General features: G+C 47.8%; 8 protein-coding genes across 8 annotated transcripts; 6 read left to right on the top strand and 2 right to left on the bottom strand.

Moving 5' to 3' along the window:
* Positions 1-1,983: 1,983 nt before the first annotated feature.
* Positions 1,984-4,735, bottom strand: LOC109473287. The gene is made up of 3 exons (XM_019773162.1): positions 3,106-4,735; positions 2,344-2,958; positions 1,984-1,994 (listed from the first exon to the last, which is right to left on the bottom strand). Exons 1-3 carry the CDS (start codon positions 4,733-4,735, stop codon positions 1,984-1,986), a joined length of 2,256 nt encoding a protein of 751 aa, XP_019628721.1.
* A 179-nt stretch (positions 4,736-4,914) lies between these two features.
* LOC109473285 lies at positions 4,915-6,807 on the top strand. Its single transcript, XM_019773161.1, has one exon. The coding sequence runs from the start codon at positions 4,915-4,917 to the stop codon at positions 6,805-6,807; it is 1,893 nt and encodes a 630-aa protein (XP_019628720.1).
* Positions 6,808-8,520: 1,713 nt separating this feature from the next.
* LOC109473506 lies at positions 8,521-10,701 on the top strand. Its single transcript, XM_019773382.1, has one exon. It carries the CDS (start codon positions 8,521-8,523, stop codon positions 10,699-10,701), a length of 2,181 nt encoding a protein of 726 aa, XP_019628941.1.
* A 242-nt stretch (positions 10,702-10,943) lies between these two features.
* Positions 10,944-11,621, top strand: LOC109473284. Its single transcript, XM_019773160.1, has one exon. It carries the CDS (start codon positions 10,944-10,946, stop codon positions 11,619-11,621), a length of 678 nt encoding a protein of 225 aa, XP_019628719.1.
* Positions 11,622-12,014: 393 nt separating this feature from the next.
* LOC109473283 lies at positions 12,015-13,643 on the top strand. Its single transcript, XM_019773159.1, has one exon. The coding sequence runs from the start codon at positions 12,015-12,017 to the stop codon at positions 13,641-13,643; it is 1,629 nt and encodes a 542-aa protein (XP_019628718.1).
* A 187-nt stretch (positions 13,644-13,830) lies between these two features.
* On the bottom strand, positions 13,831-16,134 carry LOC109473503 (WAS/WASL-interacting protein family member 3-like). Its single transcript, XM_019773379.1, has one exon. The coding sequence runs from the start codon at positions 16,132-16,134 to the stop codon at positions 13,831-13,833; it is 2,304 nt and encodes a 767-aa protein (XP_019628938.1).
* Positions 16,135-17,251: 1,117 nt separating this feature from the next.
* LOC109473502 lies at positions 17,252-19,648 on the top strand. The gene has a single exon (XM_019773377.1). It carries the CDS (start codon positions 17,252-17,254, stop codon positions 19,646-19,648), a length of 2,397 nt encoding a protein of 798 aa, XP_019628936.1.
* Positions 19,649-20,915: 1,267 nt separating this feature from the next.
* Positions 20,916-22,013, top strand: LOC109473527. Its single transcript, XM_019773407.1, has one exon. It carries the CDS (start codon positions 20,916-20,918, stop codon positions 22,011-22,013), a length of 1,098 nt encoding a protein of 365 aa, XP_019628966.1.
* Positions 22,014-22,059: the final 46 nt, after the last annotated feature.

Below are 22,059 nucleotides of genomic sequence, written 5' to 3'. Positions count from 1 at the left end.
TCTCTCTCTCTCTCTCTCTCTCTCTCTCTCTCTCTCTCTCTCTCTCTCTCTCTCTCTCTCTCTCTCTCTCTCTCTCTCTCTCTCTGTCTCTCTCTCTCTATATATATATACTATATATCTATATATATCTATATATATATATATATATATTTACATGTTCTATTTCTATCTTATTACACAATAGATTCCTTGGTATTTTAATAAATAAAACTAATAAATGAATAACTACTAGAGAGGCGGGAGAATGATTTTCATGTCATAAACGGTTTATTCATAATACATGTTGGACTGATTTCTCTAACTTGAATAACATTCCTATTGTTCTTGTTTCAGCTCTACCCCGACGGTACAACTGCCTCATCTCAGGAGGAGAAAGCTGTACTTCTACGACTGGCCAAGGACAAGTGGGCACAGCTATTTTCAAGGTACTCATTTGTTCTTTCTTGAACATTACAAACTTTATGCTTGAGAAGCAAGAATACTAGTTGTAGGTGAAAGGTAGAAGTACTGCACAGTGTCTAATTAGCCGAGGTCTATCATGACGGCACAGTTCATGTTTCTACTGCGATACCAGCTTCGAGGACGAATGCGGCAGTTGTAGGAAAGTGTTCCCGCGGCGGAGGTGGTGTCGGCTGACTCCATTTAATGAGAAATTGGGAATGGGCGGTGGTTCCGTATTCGCGCGATTTGCTGCGCTTGCTTCTGTTATGCTGGTAGCGGCGTGAAAAATAAATAAACGACTTGCGCGTTGCGACACCATGTATTGTTAATTAATGCAGTAATAACTGAAAACATAGGAAACTTCCGTGGGGTGGTATTCTCGAGTGACAGGCGTTCCATTGTGACTGACGTTGCTTCTCTAGTTGAGAATAATGAAAAAAAAAGCGATTTGGAGAAGTGCGCCCTGCGAGCTATGGTAACGACGTGTGAGATGATGCGAATGGTTGATATATCTATGGTGATCGGAGTTGTAGATGGATGGCTGTGTGTAAACTTGCAGGTCTGCTACAGGTTCATCTAGCGGCTGTATTTGAGCAGACGACCGCGAGTTCCCTCCAGTTAGTCCTGTCCTGTTCTGGGCGATGTCAGGTTACAGCTCAGGTGACGTTTCTGCTTTGGTCTTCAGCTTGCAGGACGGGTAAGCTGCCCCTTGTTCTGCACAGGGTATGACAAACGGTAGCTTCAGCCCAGCTACTTGGTCGTGGCCTCCCGGCGTCTCGAGCACAGCTGCAGGGCAAGACTTGCTGGTCAGGTCGGTAGGTATCGGGTGGTGACGTGAAGTCTGCAGGTGTTCTGGGCGGTCATCCTCGTTCATGACCATCGTCATGAGGTTCATGATAATATATTTAGAAATAGAAGGGACAGCGGAAGGATGATCCTGTAGTTGTTTCCAACCAGTGTCGCTCGGAGGTGGTAGGTAACCCATTATGACTCACCGGCTCTTGCTTCTCGAGATGCGGGTACTGAGAAATGAACTCCGGGAGCAAATCCCTTGATATATAAAAATATATTTAGCTGAGTATGCTAATGTGATGACGTAAGATGGGCTGATTGGCTGATCGATTGTGTGGGTGTTGGGCTGCAATTTGCCAGTCGGAGTTCTAATTATAGGGATGGTCTATGCTTGTGCGGGTTTTCAGGAATGTCGAGGAGCCTAGGTGATGTGTTACGAAAATGATGGCGCTGCTGCGGTGCAGTGTCTACTGATGTAATCTTGTCTAAGCTGGTCCAATTGCGATTCGGGATTTAGTGAGGTGATGACGCCTTTGAAGGCGGTCAGGAATGGCTCATAATGAAGCGAAAGATTTCCTGCTGTTTCCCGGGATATCAGCTCTTGTTGTTTCAGTGAATCAAAGAAGGGTAAATAAGTCAATAAAATCGGTTTTTTTGAACACCAGCTAAGTAAATAGTGCGCCAGCGCCGAGGGTAAGTATCTAATGAACGTGAGTTCAAGAAGCGCATTGAAGTGATAGGCCACACTGTCTACGTGACGGCTTAATGGAACAGTCATGTCGTGAAAATCAATGGCTGCTTCGACGAGAGTGTCATGAATATCAGAGGGCAGCTGTACGAGTTGTATGTCCCTTTCTAGCTTTAGATAGTCTGCGCCTATGCGCAGGCGACATGGTACACTGGCTCTAAGTTCAGAGTCGGTCCATAGTTCAAGATACTGCGTGAGATTATTTGGGTCACAAAAGAGACCCACCGCAGCAGTGAGTAGTGCGCGGGTGTGCTGGGATGTGTACTTCCTTGTGGGCCTCATGCCATCCCGCATACCTGAGCCCACCACATTACGGGCATGTACATTCTTTAGGTATAGAGCACACACATCAGTCCACTCACATCCTTCGCTAACGTTAAGGGTTGCGCCACCTTTCCCGTCGGGAAATACGTATGGTTCATCTAACATATTGCGGGAGCGAAAGGCATGCATCTGTAGTAAGGACAAGGCCTCTGTGTCAGAAAAAAGGTAACATCCTAGTACATAGACGGGAATATTGGTGATGTTCTTGGTCACGGGCTTTTCTGTAGCTTCCAGTTGAGTTATAAACCAATCAGGTTGACCTACTGGTCCAAACAGGGAGAATGGTGGATTACCTTTAGAATAGCCATAGAGAAACATTGCGTCTATGTTAGGAGTATGCTCTCGAGCTGTAATGTTTTTCCGGTTAAGAATTTCCAGAGTAATGGGGGACAGGGTAGCCTCCCATCCTATGACCAAGAGGCTTACAGATGCTGTGGCGTGAAACACGCTAAGCTGTATGTTCAGAAGGCCGAGTGCATTTAGGTGGTCTATTAGTATTAGTAAACACTCGTATGCGGCATAAGTCACACTTGGTACTTCCCCCCAAATGGTTCGTAATGTGGCGAGTGGGATGGAAGGGGTGTAAGGAGTGGTATTCAGGGGGGTGGGCATGGAAAGAGGAATCTCGAATTCTGGTAGTGGTTTTGTCGGGTCCATAATGTGATTTTTTCCTTCTGGTTCGCTATCAACATTGTCATTCCACTCTGTGGTGGGGTCTTTTTCGGGTTCAGTAAAGACTGGTGGGGGAATCCTGATAGATTTTGTCGGCGTTTTGGGATCCATAACGTTGTCATTGACTTGATGGAAGGGGGTCGGTGTGGGAACGTGTGGTATCGACGTTGTTGGAAGTGGGGTCGGGATGGAGGAAGTGTGTGGTGTGGGGGGTAGCGGGAGCGCTGCGAGGGGCTGTGACGGTGGGGGCGTGGCGGGTGCCGGGGGTGTGGGCTGGGAAACAGGAGCAATGGACAGTAGGGGACCTTGAAGAGCATTTGAAATGAGCTGTGGGCCCTCAACTTGGGGAACGTTATGGGGAGTAATTTCAGGTAGTTGTGGAAGGGTTGGGATCTCTTCGATGGTCGGCGAGGTGACTGCCCGTATGCTCTGTGCTGATGATTGGGGGAGAGATACAATTGTTAAGGTTTCCTGTGCTCTGGCTGAGGAGAAGGAAGAGGCGCCTTGTAAGGTGCTAGAATCTACGGTGATCACCTGGATGGGGCGACTGTTGTGTTGGGGCAGGTCAGACCCAGTCCTGAGAAAAGGGTCCAAAAGTTGACGGTATTTTGTTCTCTTGATTTTCTTGTTTTTGTGGCGAAGATCATGGGGAGTCCTTTTAATCAATATTCGCTGACCAGTCTGTTGATCACGAATGACCATGCGACCGCGTTCAAATCGAGGTATATTGGGTAGTTGGCGTAACATGGATATGTAGGATGCGGTGGCTGTGTTGTGTATAGGTGCGGATAGGGGGAAGCTTATGGATGCGCCCAGGAGGGTTTCAATTTCCTCATGGTCGGTTAGTGGAGTCATGGTCGGAGTAGTTTCATTTAGGAACGGAATAACGTCGACCTTTGGCTTCGAGTCAAGTATGGCTTTTGTGACGGCAACTTGGTCGTGGGAAAACTGCGAATTGTCAATTATTGTGTTTGTGGCAATGGGTCTTGTAATCTGATTAGTTGCTCTAGCGGGGTTGTCGTCCCAGTTCATTTTTGGAATTGCTATTTTGAGACGTTTGCCCCCGTTAGTTACGTGGACTCTGAACGACTTTTCCTCGACTTCATGCAGTTCGTAGGAAGCTGACGCTGCGGCACCATCCACGTCGTCACTCTCCTTCTCCTTATCATCCTCTTCCCATCGACGTTTGGAATAATACTGAAAAGCATACTGGACACTCTCATCACGGCGATGTTTCGTATCGTATCTAATGACTGCATTAATAAGTTGCCAGACGGCGTGCGTAATTGGGTCATTGGCAATTATGCTTTTTTCGACTAGGGAACGACTTCCCCCACGATTAGTCTTGCGACTGTCGCCATCGTCTGGAAGCGGGTTTTCCAGTATGTCGGACGCGTTTTGAAACCACAACTTTAGCGTGGGGCCAAGGGGTTGGCTGGAGGAAAGGGCATTGCGGAATTTTTTGACAAAGTCAGTATGGAGACTGGTGGGATCGGTCGTCCAACCTACGACGGTCATCGTTGTTCCCTGAATAAGTCCGCCGAGTCTGAGGTCGTGTTGTGTGGCCCAAACTGTGTCGTAAAAAGCTTCAGTTGCGCTCCAAAGTCGGGGTAGGTTCCGTAGCCATGTGGGTTTAGTAGAAGTGTCTATCTGGAGTACGTCGGAAAAGAGGTCAGGTAATCGATGTAGATTGGAAGCATAGTACTCGTAACAGGCAATCCCGTCCCCCTGGGCTTCAGTCAGATCAGCCACACCCATCTTGGAGACGACTTCGTCAATTTCCCGCCTGAAGTGGGCAATTGCGTGGGGGGTAAACAAGTCATACTTAAATTCCATTGGTCAATACTACTGATATCACGTGTTGCTATTTGAGATGTGGATGCTTATATAGGATTGTAAGAACGGTTGGTATTTTCATTTATACTTACGCTTTCAAAATGGCAAAGCGCGAGTGTTCCTATAATGAAGATATCTGTGACTTTAGTGACTCTAGTGACAGCTGTGACTCAAGTAAAAAACAGAAAACGGGGGCGAAGATTATTGGATCTATGAAGGTAAAAGGCGATGCTGGACGCAACGTTACTCGAGATTTGTATCAAACACAAACCCCATATTTATATGATGCGAGTTGTGATACGGTCGACGTGGTCATAGGTAGGCTGAAGCAATGTTTGCGGAGTCTGGCGCAGTACTACACGGGCTACGAGCAGAACCGCATTCGCTATCTAGCCGTCAAGAATCCATTGAAGGCTTACGAGCTCATGACAATCTATTCGCAAAATTTGGCAAACGTGACGAAACTTAACCTGTTTGTCGAACCTCACAAATATTTCATCTCGAGACGGCCTTTGATGAAGAAATGGATGGAAGAAATGAACAAAAAGTTTGCATGGTGGGCCATGTCTGATCAAAAGGAAATCGACACCTATATGAAGAACGCGATAAAGCTTGTGGAAGTGTTTAAGAGTGAGAATGCTGACGGTGTTCACCACAAACCAAGCTGGGGCATGAGCACGAGGCCGATGGAAATGGGTATGTACATTGACAAGGCTTTGGGGGACGACATTATGCGCATGGCCGTAATGGGGCTTTACGGGATAACACCGGGACAGATGGAAGAACGGCGCGTAGGGCGACTGCCGGCTGTTGGATTCCCCATGGTTGCAGCAACTCCAGATGGAATTACGTGTCAAGACAGTAAAAAATGTGAGCAATATATGGATTATGTGCAATCATTGGGGGGCGCACCTGCCCTGGGGATTTCGGACAAGATAGACGATCTCATTCGTCGAGGTGTACCGAGGGTTTCACATGAGTTGAAGAGCATACAAGTTGAGGAACACAAAGAACACTCGGGATCCAGGGTATTTCATAAGGAGATGCAGCGCATGAAATACATGTACAAGAACGGATCCATTGACTCTCTTCGGGAGTACTGTCTACAACTGCTCGTTTCAAAGTTAGAAAACGGGAAATGGGTGCCCAGTACGCAGGACCGGGCCGACGATTTGCAGTACAAGAAAGAGAGGCATATAAATAAACTAGTGATACAAGGAACCAAATATAAGAAAGTGAAGAATTCTAATCAGATGAAGAGAATTCTGGGAACGCCGAGCTTTTTCAAGGCCAATTTTCACCTGTACCCTACTGACGACTTGGATAAACTGCAAGTGGACACGGCTGGACATCTCACCTACCAACACCTCCTGGGTGAAAATGAGATCATTGACCTGAAAACTATCCGGTCTTGGCCCAAACAGGCAGTCATTACCGTATACGAGAACATGAAAGTCGTTTTTCAAGTGAAATTTGATCGGGCCCCTCTTCTTTTGTCGCCGAGGGGGAAGCACTACAAGCAGATGTTGGTTCAGGCCATGTGTATGCGGGAGTATAACGGGGGTATTCGATATGTGTACCATGCCATACTCAGCCACTCGCGCGCCGAAGCCAATAAGAAGTTAGAGGTCGCTATGGTGTATAGCTACGACACAGGTATAGACGACCAGCAGATCGACATGGCACTTAAACAGACCATTGCAGCCATGGGAACGGTGGACTCGTGGTTTGACGACTTCGTGAAGGCAGAAAAGTTGGAGAGCGTACGGGAGGAGCACCGCTTCTATCGGAAATGTCCTGTTAACATTCCGGTAGGAACAGTCTTTCCACCGGCGAATAAGGAATATGGATCGCCTTCGGACTCAGAGTCAGACAACGATGACGCGGAGTGCTTAGAAGATGAACTACTGGAGGAGGCGTTTGCGCTTTATGAGAAGGAGCGGGATGGTAACGGAAGTTGTAACGAGAAAGAAAAATTCGGATTAGAGGGATGAGCTGCACAGCGACGATTTCACTTACTCGGTCTCACCTAGGGAAAATTATCGCCTTTTTTAACCTAGCCTTTTCATATATTCTTCCATAGGCAAGATACGACAAAGCGCAGTGGCATCATGGCGTACGTGAATGGTCATATGCCGCGGTATCCGTGGGCCAGTAATGGACTGATTTCTGGGGTTACGCCCACCAGTTATAATGGTCCTGTCAATCTCATCACAGGTGCACATTCGGCCCTGGTGAAATCGGGCGCCTATGTAGTCATGGACCCGAATTTCTCAAGTGGTCCACACAAGGAAAATTTCAGCAAGGTGCTACAAAACACTGTGGCCTGCAATCGACTTAAGATTGTGAGGGTGGAGGGGGTGGATAAGTTCGTGGATACGGGGCTTATTCACATGTTTCATCTCAACTACTCTGCCCTCTTTGTTCCCGACCTGTACAGCGAATATGTACTCATTAAGGTCCTACCGGCGCCGAAGAAACACAGGGGGGCTATACCGGTTAAAACAATAGACTTTGTCTCGTGTAGGCCGTACGTCTTCTCTGCCAGGGGGACAGCTTTTGAAATACCACATACGGTAGTGAACACCGTTGTGCGGCTCAACACCAATCTGCACTCTATGGGTGTGTTCGGGGATCCACCCATCGTGAAAGAGAGACCGGAACAAGTGGAACGGACTGCGAAGGCAATGGGAAAAGCTGTTTGTACCACATTGGAAGCTATGGTGGCTCAGGATGCAGCACATACTAAGCTATCATTGGACAAGGGGTATGTGGCAGAGGCCTTGGAAACGGTCTTGCGGACAGCCATTCCTCTCGCTTTAGTTGTTGTGCATGAAAACAATGCAACGGCTTTATCGTCGGCTGTGGAATCAGCTAACGATATGAATGCATGGATAAGACAGGATCAGTTGCGCACGAATCTTATTGACCTCTACATTAAGGAACATCTTAAATCTCGTTTCATGTTGGGCAAGAAACCAATGACCTTTCTGAGCGAACTTGTAGAAAGAGGTTACTCGCATCTTCAACACATGGATAAGAAGCAATCGCTCGACTACAGCACGGTGATCCTACCTTCTGATGTTCATGAGGCTGATATAGAGATTGCCCGACAGGGACGTGCAAGGAGTAACTTTTTAGCAGGAGTCATCATGGTCAGCGAGCATGCCATGACGCACCTCAGACAGGTAAAGGACATTAAATCTGGGGTCAGGGTTTTTAGCAAGCGTGTTTACCTACAGCCCAATGAAGGTTACCGTGATGATATCGACCAGTGTGGACATAAGGGCATCACACGTGCGTACAGAGAGATAGATCATCCCCTCAAGAATTTGACGACTGGTGAGGATTTGTACAACCTCATCAAGGAGCCAGGCAGCGACACAGCGGAGAGTAATAGAAGGGAGGCTCTTGTCAATCTGACTAAATTAGGGCAAAAGATTTATGGGGAGGAGAAACAGCATGCTGACGAAGGACCTAATGGCGTATTGACAATGAATGGAGAGCTTGAGAGAGATGATCAGGTCCTCTACACCATCAACACGTCACGCCCCTGCATGTATTTTGAGACCCGATTTGGACCCATTATCGTGGAAGCAATTCAGGAGGAGGTGCCAATTGCTAGGAACCTTGGTCATGGTAACGATGAGACCTGGCAGCATTCGCCCAGTCTCGTACAGCTGTGCCGCGAATTATTTCGCGTGAGCATGGGTGATTTTAATGAGGACGCCCCCAACTTCTCGGCCATTGCTAACGCCAACATGAACAGAAACTCCACCAAGGGAGTCATCGCACCCATGCACTTCTATGGTGTCCCTGACATCGTAGTGAATACACCAAGCTTGGAGCACAGTTCTCCACCGTTGGTCTTTGGCCCAAAACAGGTGGGCATGGCATTCTTGATGCCACACCTGTATGATGTCGCCGGTTTCAAGGAAACGTTAAACACCAATCTCGTGAGAGCCATCGAGTTTGGAACCACGCCTATGGCTTCTATCACCGAGACTAGAAGGGATGAATTGGTGGCAGCCCGAGACTACAACAAACTGTACAAGGCGTATGTCATGTACGAGGAAAATGGTGTCGCCCAGCACCAAATGGCAGAGTCTGCTCAGCAAAAATTGGAATCGCTTGAGAAATTCCCCTTTTGTGACGTGAGGGCCAAGATTGATGAAGTTACAGGGAAACATGTTTTCGACGTGGTCCTCAGAGATGTCATAGGACAAGTGCCTGCCTTTGTTATCAGATCTAAGGGCCATGCACTTAGGGGGGAACGGCTGATGGCCGAAGCTAATAACCAGAACACCCAACAGGAATACATCGGCAAACTGGAGTCTGTGATGAAACGAGGTGGACTGCCAATAGATGGACCTTCGGGGGGAAAGGTGGAGATGGCCAATGATGAAGGAGTAACAGAGTACTATGTTGGTCTGTTACAGCAGCTTTACGGAAAGCATAGTGATAAGCTGAACGAAGTCAATGCTCTAGCTTGCGACCCGGCAAAATTGAAGGAAAGTATCTGGACTCATGCCGTACGACCTGTTATCACTGGCATGCGATACAACTTAGGCGATGAAACACTTGGTGCCAGCATACCAGATATCTTTGCCTTGGAAAATATGGAGCTTCCAAAGGCAAATGAAGATGACAACCCACAAACATATGGGTGTGTCTTAGCATCCAACATTTTCAAAATGGCGCTCAATAATGAGATTGCACCACACATCCGTATAGCCTCCATCATTATGATGTTCCGAAGAATCAAGCCTGTGGCTTTCGCAGAAGATGCCGAATCCAGAACGCCCGTCGGGTGGGCTGTTGATATGGTAAGGTTGCAGGAGATCTATTCTGATACGGCCATATTTGGGAAGCCATTGTCGCACGAGATGTTGGTCTCTGGTGCAGAGGCGTCAGAGAAGCCCAAGGATGATGGCAACGTCTGTTGTGAACTTAGCATGAACGTGCAGACCATGCATAGCATGTACGCTGGCGGCGCTGTCGTGGCAACCTGTATATACCCTAATCCCCACATGACAACTTTGGCTGCTCACCGGGGCAAGCCCATCGTGAGCATGGACAGCATAAGTCGGTCTAAGACTGGTTACTTGCAGAAAGAGGTGGAGAGAATTGGGAAAGACAACTTCTTTTCTGATAATGATCGAGAAGCCATCGACCGGTATCTGGGAGCTCAGGAAAAGGTCAGAATCGCCACTGCCAGTATGGGAGGTGAAAACAGGTCATTCAATCTGAGTGATGAGTTTGTACCCATAATCAGACCAGCAGGGAAGCCTAATCATGACCCCATTGATATCATGGGACGTCCCCGTGGAGAGGCTTTCCCCCTTTCCGGGACCACAGACATCCCCCTTGTTAAGTTCAACACATCATCCATACCCACCACTAATCCCTATGCCACCTCAATGGACTCTCTGTATCAGCACCTTTTCAGAGCTAACAATGCTCCTGTCGGGTCAAACTCGACCCCATATAGAGCAGTCACTGGCAACTACAGAACGGAAAGGTCGACCTTCCCTGTCAGTGCCACCACTGAGGTACTGGAACATCTTTTTGCCATGGATAACTCCATGAACTGTAACATCATGCCTGAAGGGCAGATCGCAGCCACGTCCAATTTTGCTGCGGTCAAAGGCTGGTTGAAAGGGGTCCAGCTTAACTATGACAAGGGTACGACTAAGCCTGAACATGCACTGGTGTCAAAATTTGACATTGGGGTATATCATGCCAAGGGGGTACCATACACACAATACACCGACGATGGCGGCATAAAGGGCGTTAAAAGAGAAGGGTTTTGTGACAGTGGACGCATGGTACCTGGCAGCGGACCTTACTCGATGTATATCCAGTCTCCCTATTCCATACCTGTCTAATGAAGAGTGACCACTTATCATCCACTGAAGACAACATATTCATTAAGCACGGGCACTCTGAAGTGTGCAGACTTCACCAGGTGGGGCGGGCTTAATACAGCTACAGTACTAAACTTGAATTAGATATCAGCTCTGTCTACGAAGGATGACTGCGGTGTTTTAGCAATGTTTCGGTATAATATTGGCTGTCACCAATACCGACGCCAATCTAACCTAACTCCATGGGGGGTATTTTTTCAAAAATGCTATGCACTATTCCGGAAAGTGATGAACGGGGGGCCTACAAAGAGGTGTGGAATCCGAACAATCAAGTCGGCCGCTACCACGGTGATGACGACGAGGTCTTAATTGACCCCGTTGAAAGGGACATTTCCAAACGCGACGAAAAAATCATCTATATTGACACCTCAATAACGTACTGGAAGAACTTTTTTGCACTCACAACTGAATCGGGATTCGTGAGTTTTGTCGAGCAAAGGCGCCCGCCGAGTCTATTCAGTATGATGACCCCTGATGAGACCAAGACAACCCACTTGCGCCAACGGGAACATTTCTACCAGTTCGAACAGTTGTATGTCATGGGAAGGGGCATTGACCCCATTTGGCATAAGATTAAGGCTAATTTTTTTACACGTATCTACAACGAGATGTACCCTTTCCGAGTTAGGTTCATGTTCGAGGCTTTAAGGGCAGATCAGAGCCCGAGTAGCCAAGAAATCATAGCGTTCTCAACCGAAGATTCAGAGTTCTTCCTTATCAAGGAAGCCACGGAGATGTGGGACCGACTTGTCAAAGTCATCGGTGGGGTGCTCTCTCGTTTTCGTGAGCTCAGCGATCCGAGGATATTGTTCAATATTTCCTTCACCATGATAGTCATTGAGTATCTTTATGGAGAGAGAGATGTCCTGTTAAAGTTTTAAACTTTGTTGTTAAGAAACATGATATGCAAATCGCTATCATCAACCCTCTTGGTGCGTCTCTGTCGCAGGCGCAGCACGACGCAGGCTCTCCACTGCGTACATTACTATATGTTGTTTCAATAAACATTAAAGTATCGCATACTGACATCGTGCTTCTTTGTAATTTTTTGTGTGAACGTGTTATGACATGTAAATAAATATGCAAATGAGCTAGGGAAGGGGGTATAAAAGCAGATATGTTTGCCTTTACCCGCATAATTGGACGTGGCGTGAGGAGGCTAAACAACATTTTAGGTCAAGTGAGCGTCTATGACTATCAAGCTAAGAATGACTAATCCCTGTTCTAGACCACGATTCTCTACTCTCATGGATGATATTCGGGCGGCTCGGCAAATGTCTGTCGGCCGAAGATGCGGCCTGGAACATAGATCACCTATGCATATGAATGCTGTAGAACCAGATGTTTCTGCAAAAGTAGCGCAGGTTTACACCAGGCACTCTAGGCGGGGGGATTTCTACTTTCACTCGGCAGCGGTGCGTTACGACAGGGCGACTCAAGACTGGTATATGGTACGAGGAATCGTGGAAGACACAGAAAACAGCGTACCTACTGCGCATATGAACATAACAGACAAAATTAAGGTAATGCATTCATCTTTTAATACAAGGAACGTGGTGCGACAGCATACGCTTACCGGTAAGGAAGGAGTCGAGGATAGGAAGAGCAATAGCTATATCGAGAGTTTTCCACAGGAAGTAAGCAAATCAACATATCCGGTGTCTACTACGTTAGGATGCAAGCGAGTGGACACGGCTCGCATTGACCATGCCTACGGTCTCCTACAAGGCGACGCTAATATAAACACGACGAACGTTAACATGCCAAGAGGATTTCTCGAGCACGTGATGAACAAGCAGCTCACAGCTACCCACCACACTTTGCTTAACCCTGGACATGCGCGGATGGAGCCATTGGTCTGGCGAGATAGTGAGTTCAATAACTCACTTACCAGCGATTCCTTCATCTCGGCCGTCGTGAATGACATCACTTTTAAGAAGCGAGCTACAATCGAAAATAGCAAGGGTCGATTCCAACTTGTAAACAAAGCTAGGTTTAGGACACATAAAGTTGTGGAGTTGCCCTATGACGAAGAGACAGAAGCGGATGTCATACGGCGCTATCATAAAGACGAGGCGACGAAAGGCATGCAGGAAGATTGCGAAATCTTATGGCGAGCTGCCCTACGCCCACTAGAGTGTTTTGAGTTACAGGTTTATAGTCGATGCTTTAACGGTAGTGCTGTGCCGGGCTACCCCATGGTACCCATCATGTGCCGAAAGGGAGGTCAAATGCTGCACGAAAGTAACGGTAAGAACGTACAAATCAGTCTGGCACTCAATAACGCCAAGGCAACTACTGAGCGGCTTTTCCATTCACTGGTATGGCGAGAGGTCAATGCCTTCCTGGACTTGTTGTGTTGGACATTGAAAACGCACGAAAAGACGAAGGAGGAGGAACAGAGGCTGTTCCACCAAAAGATATTACCCATTGTTTCCAAGCTGGTTGGAAGTCGAGCAACCTACTCGCAGGCTACTAATTTTGCCCTCCCCAATATCTCATGGAGTCGAGTTTTGGGTGAATCCATTACTAAGCTAGTGTCACAGAAGTATAAGCGTATTGAAACAATCAATATGTTTAAGCGAGTTGAACCGAGATACCCGGATATCATCATTCGGTATGCCGACAAAAATCACAAACCACGCAACCCGGCGCGTAAAAGATCTTTTAGTGAGATGGAGAGAGGCTCGCCTACTTCACTGCCACCCACGATGGGGCAGGGGGTTGATGTGACAGAAGACGAGACTGATGATATCGGGGACTGTAAAGGAATGTTGGTACATAACGGAGGGCTCATGCCACCGATGCCCAGGAACGCGAGTCTGGTCAGAATGTTAGAGCTAGGTTATCAATGTTTCCGGGATCGATTCGACTTGCCCTATCCTAAGAACTATGAGATATGAGCAATAACAGTAGCAAATAAAAGAAAGACTCAACATATCTAAGGTGCGTATGGGTTTTTTATTCAATCACACAGCCCTGAATTGGTTCTAGCACTGGCACAATATATGATGATGTTAATAAATATGATAACGGTCACAAACAGCCGACAGCACATGTGTTGCTCTAATTCCGCCAGGTCTCTTTATTTTACAACAAGCTGTTGACGTGGTCGGTAATGTGGGACAGGACAGCTGACTTCTTACTAACTGGTGCCTGCGGCTGGCTAGAAGGGATGCTTGTAGGCATAGAATAGTGAGTTGCTTGTTGTTGACGGGCAACTTTAGCCCCGGCTGCTGGCCCGGTAATGGCTGACTCTGACTGCTGTTGTTCAGTAACATCAGCGTCGATGGCTTGGTCTTCCATAGACGTGGACGTATCTTCGCTATGTGGCTGCGATTGCTCCTGTTGGGTGGAGTCGGACGCAGCCAAAGGTCCTTGTACAGGAATACGGCGTTTGGCGATTGCCGGGCGTTTTCGTACCTGTCCACTGGGAGGCTGATGTGGCGGGGGGATAGCATCATATACTTCATACCCATATCCTTCGTTATAAGGTGCTCCGAAGCCTCCAGCTCGATCGTAGCCATTCGCTTGATCGTAGTCATTTTGATAAGGTTGCTGTAATGGCCTTACTAATGCCATGTTGGGAGGTGGACCCCAATGGGCGGATCTAATGGATCTATGCGGTGATGGTGGTGGAGCTGGTGGAGGTTGTCGTGGTGGGAGCTGGTGGGCTCCAGGAGTGGGAGATCCAAGGAAAGAAGGGGTATATGAGGGATTTGTAGCCGGATAATTGTATTGGTTGTAGGACATGGGTGGTAGAGGGGGTGGTGGTTGCTGCTGGTAGTAGGGTGTCAGAGATGTGGGGAGGGGTTGACCGGGATTATATGCGGCCTGGGGATTGAGCTGTGGTGGTGGTGGCGGTGGTTGGTACATCCCTGGGTGTGATGGCTGTCCATACGAACATGCAAGGTGATTATGAGAGTAGCCTGAGTCACCGTTTCCGAAGTAAGAGCCATGTGAGTGGGGGAGGGCCTCATACAATCTGTGTGTTCCACCACGTGGTCTGCGAGGCTCGTCATCAGAATCATGGTCGTCTATGAGCACAACTCGCTTGCCCCGTTTGGTAAGCGCCATCGTTTGTTTGCCTTGTTTGCGTCTCATGCGAACAACCTCCGCATCCGAAAGTGAGTCGTCTGAATAGTAGTCCTTCCGTTTACTACTCTTTTTCCTGGAGGCAACAAGGTCGCTGAAGGCTTTGTGAAGGGTTTTAATTGCAGCGTCGGAAGATGGGGAAGAGCGAGAGTCGTCGTCTGGCATGTTGTGCTGTGGAACAGCCTGCATTTCCTGGCTTGAAGCTGCTTGTGCAAATCTTGCTTCCGAGATTTTACCTTTTGCCGATTGCGGCGAAGGATCGTTAACGTTAGGAGGGGTGATTGAATACGCCGCGAGCGTATCTGGTGATGGCAGAGTGGGCTTAGTGGGTTGGGTTTGACACAAACATGGTGAACCTGTTGAACATCTGATATAATTTTCCGGGTCGGCGGAGTATTTAGCAGGATACATGGCATCTACGAAGCCTTCTAACTGGTCTAAGGGGATGGGGGTGGGCCTTGGTGGTAATTGCGGCTTGGGATTGGTTGACGTAATTGGTGGTTGTTGGGGCGAAGTTGCTGATGACATCGCTTCCTCTTCGTCAAGTCTGGACATAGAATAAGACAGACATTCAATGGGGGCCCCAACGGCGAGAAGATCTTCGGTAGTCTTGGCGTATAGTGCGCCGTTGGATACGGAGTGGCAGGCTCCGATATATTGTGTAAATTCCTCGACGGTTAGCCCCCCCTCCATCAATTCATCACCTTCTCCGACTTTGACCTGGTCGATGACCGTGAAAGGTCGTAGGCCAGACAAGCAAATGGAGAGTTCCGTTACGTCTTGTGTCTTCTTGTTGTGAGCGAAACTGGTGCTGGGAAACTTTTGCATGAGCGCACTCTGAGCAGTCACAGGCACTTTAAGATCGGGGCAAATAAAGTCGTTGTCGTTCGGTGATGGGCGCTGGCCTCCTTCAACGAAACCGTCCTTACTGTCAATGACACCTCCGACCACGTCATTGGCTCTCACTTTAGTAACGTCGATGACAGCCTTGAGAAATGCCGGGTTGTCTATTATGAATTCGGTTTCGATGACTTGACCATTTCGGTCGTAGATTTTGCGGTCGGTCACCTTTCGATGTCCAAGTGTGCGGCCGATAGAGTACTTGGAATTATGCTGAAGATACACGGGGACATTTGGGCTATTTTTTATTATTTGATCAGCCAGGTAATGAGGAATGACGTAATAGTAGCCGTCATCATCTGTCTTAATCTTGGCATCCACTCGCGGATCAATGAGGGCGGTAATGGCTCGACATCGTAAGGGGCGGATACCACCCCAGACGGCATCGGTCTTGGTCATGGAGGATGCTGGTTGTTGCGAAACACACGGGAATATCCCTGCCGACTTATGGGAAGACAATCAAGCAAAATGGGAAAAATACGAATACAGCCCAACACAATAACAAGAGCCAGAATGGACCAGTAGTAATGAATAATGCGATAGCAGGACATGGGTATAGTGTCCAGATTGGCCCGGCTATTAGTAAAAAAATGCTGAAGACTAGTTGTAGCGTCCAACCCCACCAAGAGCCAAAATAGAATAGAAATGACTGGGATGTTTTCCAAAGTAAAAACCACCCATTTTTGCTTGGGTACTCCATCAATGTTGATTTTGTTCATTTCGTCCTTTTCCTGACCTTGGTGATTATGCTGCGGGGAATAACTGGGGGTTATTTCTTTTTCTCGAGCCATCATATTCAGGCGATTAAGGGCCGTTAAGAGGGTTTCGTGTGTGCGCAGTACGCGCGGAGTGGAAACGGAAGGGGCAACGGATTCCATATAAGTATTCTCCAACCTACCAACAATGGTGGCTAAAACTTCCTCTTGAACATTTTTGCGAGCCAATTTTTCTCCCATATGAACTGTTGCTTGGTAACTAGAGCTGGAATCGTTTGTGCTTGCAGCGCATTTAGCCAGTCGCGTCATAAGCACTTTGTCCCGAATAACTGTCTCCAGACGGTACCAACAGGACAGTGTTATCAACAGCGCTCCCAAGTACCGGAGAAGCAAATAAGCCGTGATAACTATGCTAAACTCCCCCAGCGTGTTACTGGGCTCACAATATCTAATGAAGTAGATGTGGGTACCTACGGTGCTCCCAAAAAAGACTAGCCAAACGAATGTCATGAATCCCAAGATGACCACCCATTTCTTGTTGTGGGATGTAATATTGTAGAGTGTCTTGATATCGTATAGTGTGAATTTGGGGTCCGAGTAGTTGGTGGAGCATAGCGTCCTTTTATCAATGTCCTCATCATCGTCATGGTAGTCCCCGAGTTCGTTCCCTAATTGTTCCCATGTAAATGGTTGCACGCGGTGGAGAGGGGTGGAAGAGGGGGATGACCCCTCAGCTTCCGCTACTAAAGGTGAGGTGGGGCGGCGCATATCGTTAGTGAAAGAAAAAGCAACAGGGCACCATGTATCTCCGGCCCAATATATTAACCAAGAGACATGCCCAATTTAAGCACGATGCTTTGAATACGGCTACCCGCGAATATATGGAAGAGCGGAAAGCGATGGATGTGACTAGTGCCGTGCTTGAGCTGTTTGAGATGCAAAAAACGCTAGGCACGCTTCGAGAGCAGCATAATAAACTCCTCATGCGGTCAAAACGTATGGAAGAAGCCAATGTTCAAGTTATAAGTGGGCCATTGGAGGACGACACTGCGGGAGACGGGGAATGTGTGCGATCCCACACACTTGCGAGGACCGCTGGCCATCAACAGTCACGCGATAATGTCATCGCTACTTTGACTTGGGAAGACCTTGTTACGAAGGCGCGGTCTTTAGCCGACACCGCACTGGATGATCGCATGAATATCATCCGAGAAATCGAATTGGGACGAAGATATCCCGAGACTCTAGCGCCCACCATCGCAATCACCCCGAACATGCAAGAAGAATACATGTCGCGGCCGGCTGTGGCTTATTATGGTGACTTGGTGCCAGCCTTAGCCGAGCGCATACGTGAAGCCCAAGAACCTTTGCAGCGTTTGGACAGGTCGAAAGAACTAGGGATATTTGTAGAGGTGTTACCTTCCCAGTGGTTTATAGATTTCCTGCACGTCTTTTACCGAGCCAAACGTATTGGCCCCGTGACATATCCTCGAACGATTAACCTCAATGACAAACTGTACCAAGAATACAAGATCACTTTGGTCGACACCCATACCAAAATTGGCACACCTACCACCAAGAAGAGCTACACCATAGACACTCCCTATCACCTCTCGCTCTTTGGCTCTTTACTGACTAACACCAAGTTTGTTCCTATGGAAAAAGAGCGCGACGTCATGTCGACTGCTATCTATTCGGACATAGAACTACTTGTAGACTATGCTGTGCGAGCATCGGAAGACCTTGACTACGACCACTTCCAGCGAGACCCCTATGCCTTTTTCACGGGGACTCGTTACCAAAACCTACTTCATGCCGTAGATCAGGCCGTACGAGATCTCGTGCAGTCTATGGGAAGCAAGTACAAACTAATGGCGACCCCGCATGGCGTGAAAGTAATTGAGGTGAAAGTGGCGGAAGACAAAAGTGGGGTTTCTGGATACAAAAAGGACGGACCGGTCCCAGCTCGCATTATGGCCGTATTGCGCACCTTAATAGAGGATAACATGCGCCTTTACAATAGGACGGCAGCTATAGCTGCTTACAAGGGACTACGAGCTGAAACCATAGGGGGTGATAATAACCGGATTCTCGGGACCAGCTTCAAGTATATCCCGAGAGGTCACATCAGAATGTCCCCAATAGGCCGCCTTTTAAACTTCGACATCAATGCCGTGTCAGACTTTAGTAAGCTTTACAACATGTCGGGCATACAAGCCGAGAAACTCAGAATGAGTGTGGTCTCGGGAATTGACATGTTACCTTGCGTGCAAAAAGTATACGTTCAATTGTTGATGGCGGCCGTGGCCGTCCATACCATCACCATTGGTCAGTTGACCACGACTCATACTACATACAGTTGGAAAAAAATGACCACGAGCTCGAAGACTGTACTAGAGACCTGCACGCGACTTAACCACGAGACAAAAACGGTGCAGTATATGTCTTCACTGGAAGGATTCCCAGGCTCAATTTTCCTCTCCATGTTGGCAGATAATTCCGAAGACAGAAAACTGGCTGATTTGTCCCATAACACAATCGAGCCCTATATGTCGCATCAAGATTACTTTGCTAAAGTGAAGGCCAGAGAACATTTCTTTAATCTTTTCGGGGCTTATGTTACCATGATTCCTACTATTGCCGAAGCAAAATTAGCCCAATCGGTCCCTGGCATGGCCGGAGTGCTTACTCCTAACAAGGACGATAGGGTCGCCACCAACGAGGGGATATATAGTGAGGTCGATAAAAACTTCAGGGGCATTAGGTGGATGTCTCCCGATCGAATGGATCAACTACGAGCCAGTACTGGTGCCGACATCTACGTGATACTTGCGTCACACATCAACAAAGCCATTGTCCGCATGGCAGACTCGACTTTTTATCGCGAGGATATCATCCCTTACTTTATGGCGAAACCTGTCGAGTCAGAGGCCATTACTACGCCGCTTAAAGTCTATGAAAATTACTACAATGCCGAGTTGGGCCTTGTAAACTTCATGAGCAATCCAATTGTTTATTATTCTCGGACAAACATGGTTGAACCCAAGTCAGAAAAAATGCCTATTGGTTCGGGACATGCTTCAGTGTATCCTATCCTTCCGTCACTACAAGCACCTGCAGCATTAATGAGTATTTCACCAAACCTCTTCATCAGCGGTGCTAGAGACGACGACGGAGATCCAACACAGTACTTGTAATTGCCACTACGCAGAGAGGGTCGCACCTGTGTTTTGTAGGGGGTAACGTTTTCTTTAATTGCGGTGTTTAAAAAAACTATGTCAACCCCACGCGTCGTGACCGGTGCTACCCCAGCTTTCACAAAATGTGACACGGCGCATATCGTGCAGTCTTTCCTAGCGCTCTATCCTCACATTGACAAGGTGGTTATGTCGCTTGTGATTGTGATATTGGTATTTTTTATCATACTGCTCTTCATGGTATTCTTGCTGGTGAAGAGGCAAAAAAGGCATATGAACGGAGATCTCAATGTCGACACGGGAAACAGCATAAGTCTCTTCTCGAAGTCGCCAGGGGGTACGCGACGGAAATATAGATTCGCCGGAAATGGGAGCGAACAAGAACTGATAATGGTTTAATATGGACATCTTGATCACGTGGTCTGTGGGTGGGGTGACATCATCATTAACATCAGCTGATTGGTACCGCTCCATTTATAGGCTTCACACCTCAAATTCTGTTAGTTGGTTAAAGTCACGCCGCATCATGTCCACTTCCGTTCCTTCTACTGCTACCGCGGCACCGCTGAGCATACCTCGTTTTAACAACAAGGACTATCGTTGCGTGTTTGTGCACTGGCTGCGTCATAGGGGACGTCTTGATCAAGACTGCGTGTTATGTGCAGCATGTCTCGAGGTGATAGACCACGCCTGCGCATGGATTCTTCGAGTCTTATATGAAAGATTACATCGACAATGCGCCAATTCGGACGTTGTTGCCCTATGCCTCGGAGAACTGACAGTGAATGAGGCCGCCTTGGTCGAAAGGCGCGTTCCCCGCGTAAGGCTATCACCAGAAGAGCTCAAAGACCCTTACCGCCAAATTCGGGACTATAGCATATCCGATGCTAGGCTACGAGAGAGCATCGAGATCCATTTTCCTGGTATGGATATTAGTCGAATTATCACGGACGACGTGTATCTTGGTCTAGGTAACCTGACCCCTCTTATGGTTGGTAACTCCCTTTATCACATTCTCCACAATACCCGAGATTCCGTGTTGGGACGTAGGCACACAATACCTGACCATGCCATTTGTGGCGCCATGATTATTTTCATGCATATCAATGGTATGATATCCCTATCCCCAATGTCCGCTCGAAATCTATGGAGCGAGTATCTCACATCGACAGTAATTTTGTTATTGCACTCAATTCTGTGGAAAGACAAATTACATCGGCGATATCGCAGGTAGCACGTTCTAAGTTGATTAATCTAAACTTTGATCATGGACATTTCGACGGAAAGTAGCAACATAACAACTGGTGTCTTACAACCCTTCCAGCCCATCCCTGATGATGCATGCAGCATTATCCCGACCTTTCAGGGCATATTTGTCTCGTCACAGGTAGCCAATCGCGCTCCCCCTCTTTTCCATGACATCGAGAAGTTTCTCAAGGTCGAAATCGCCAATGGTAACCAGTTTTTACATGGGCTAAACATGAACTTTGTCAAACAGCTCATAGATTTACTCCGACAACACGCAAAGGTCTTTACGGGTAACGAAAAGATACCCTTCCTTGTGGAGGGAAGTCTCAACTCCTGTGACGTATTCAACACTGGGCCTGATATCTTGTGTCATAAAGACGCGGTGGCCGTGATCCCGGTGTTGACCGAGCCTAGGGCCCCTGCGACGAGCGTTATCACCCAGCAGGGTCACCTGAATGTGCATCCTGCTTGGACAGTACCAAAGTACAAATGGGAAATGGCACTTACGACCATGCTGACGGCTGTCCGCAGCATGGCCAACGTTGAGGAGACCCTGAGGAATTTCCCCGACCTCTTGAGAAGTACGAAATATCATATGGCTCTAATGGATTTGATGACAATATCGCTGCAAGGGAACTTCATCTGGGCTAAACTGTACAGCATGTTGAAAAACAGACTACCAGGGGCTAGGGGGCCTGGGGCTTCGTCCGATGCTGTCGTGGCCACGAAGATGATCGAGTATCTCCGGGCAGCCTGGGTACCCTATTCGGGCATTATCAAACCAGAGAACGTCTTCCCCCTTGAACACACCCTTGGAGGCAACGTCTCGTGCATCATTGAAAACTTTATTAATCATATCAAGGAAAACCCGACCGAAGATATTGACCTGATAGATATGGCTGAGAAAATACCCACAAGTGAACCTGACCCAAAGGCATCGTATTACGTGGCCATGGAAAAGCTTTGGAACGACAAGTTTACGAACATCGACCTTATGACGACCATAGCCACGCAGATGCAGGTTCTGAAGTTACCAGTCCAAGGCTACGTTGAACGATCGCACCTTCCCGTCTCTCACGTACCCCCAGGTACCAAGATGACGATCGTTCGGGCTTGACTTATCAACAATAACCCATGTGCCTGTCCAGATCATAATGAAGCCC

Source organism: Branchiostoma belcheri, unplaced genomic scaffold (genome assembly GCF_001625305.1).
Source record: "Branchiostoma belcheri isolate BF01 breed outbred unplaced genomic scaffold, Haploidv18h27 scaffold3, whole genome shotgun sequence".
In the NCBI taxonomy this organism is placed as follows: Eukaryota; Metazoa; Chordata; class Leptocardii; order Amphioxiformes; family Branchiostomatidae; genus Branchiostoma; species Branchiostoma belcheri.
The sequence above is the reverse complement of the archived record's forward strand: the minus strand, read 5'-3'. Positions and strand labels throughout refer to the sequence as shown.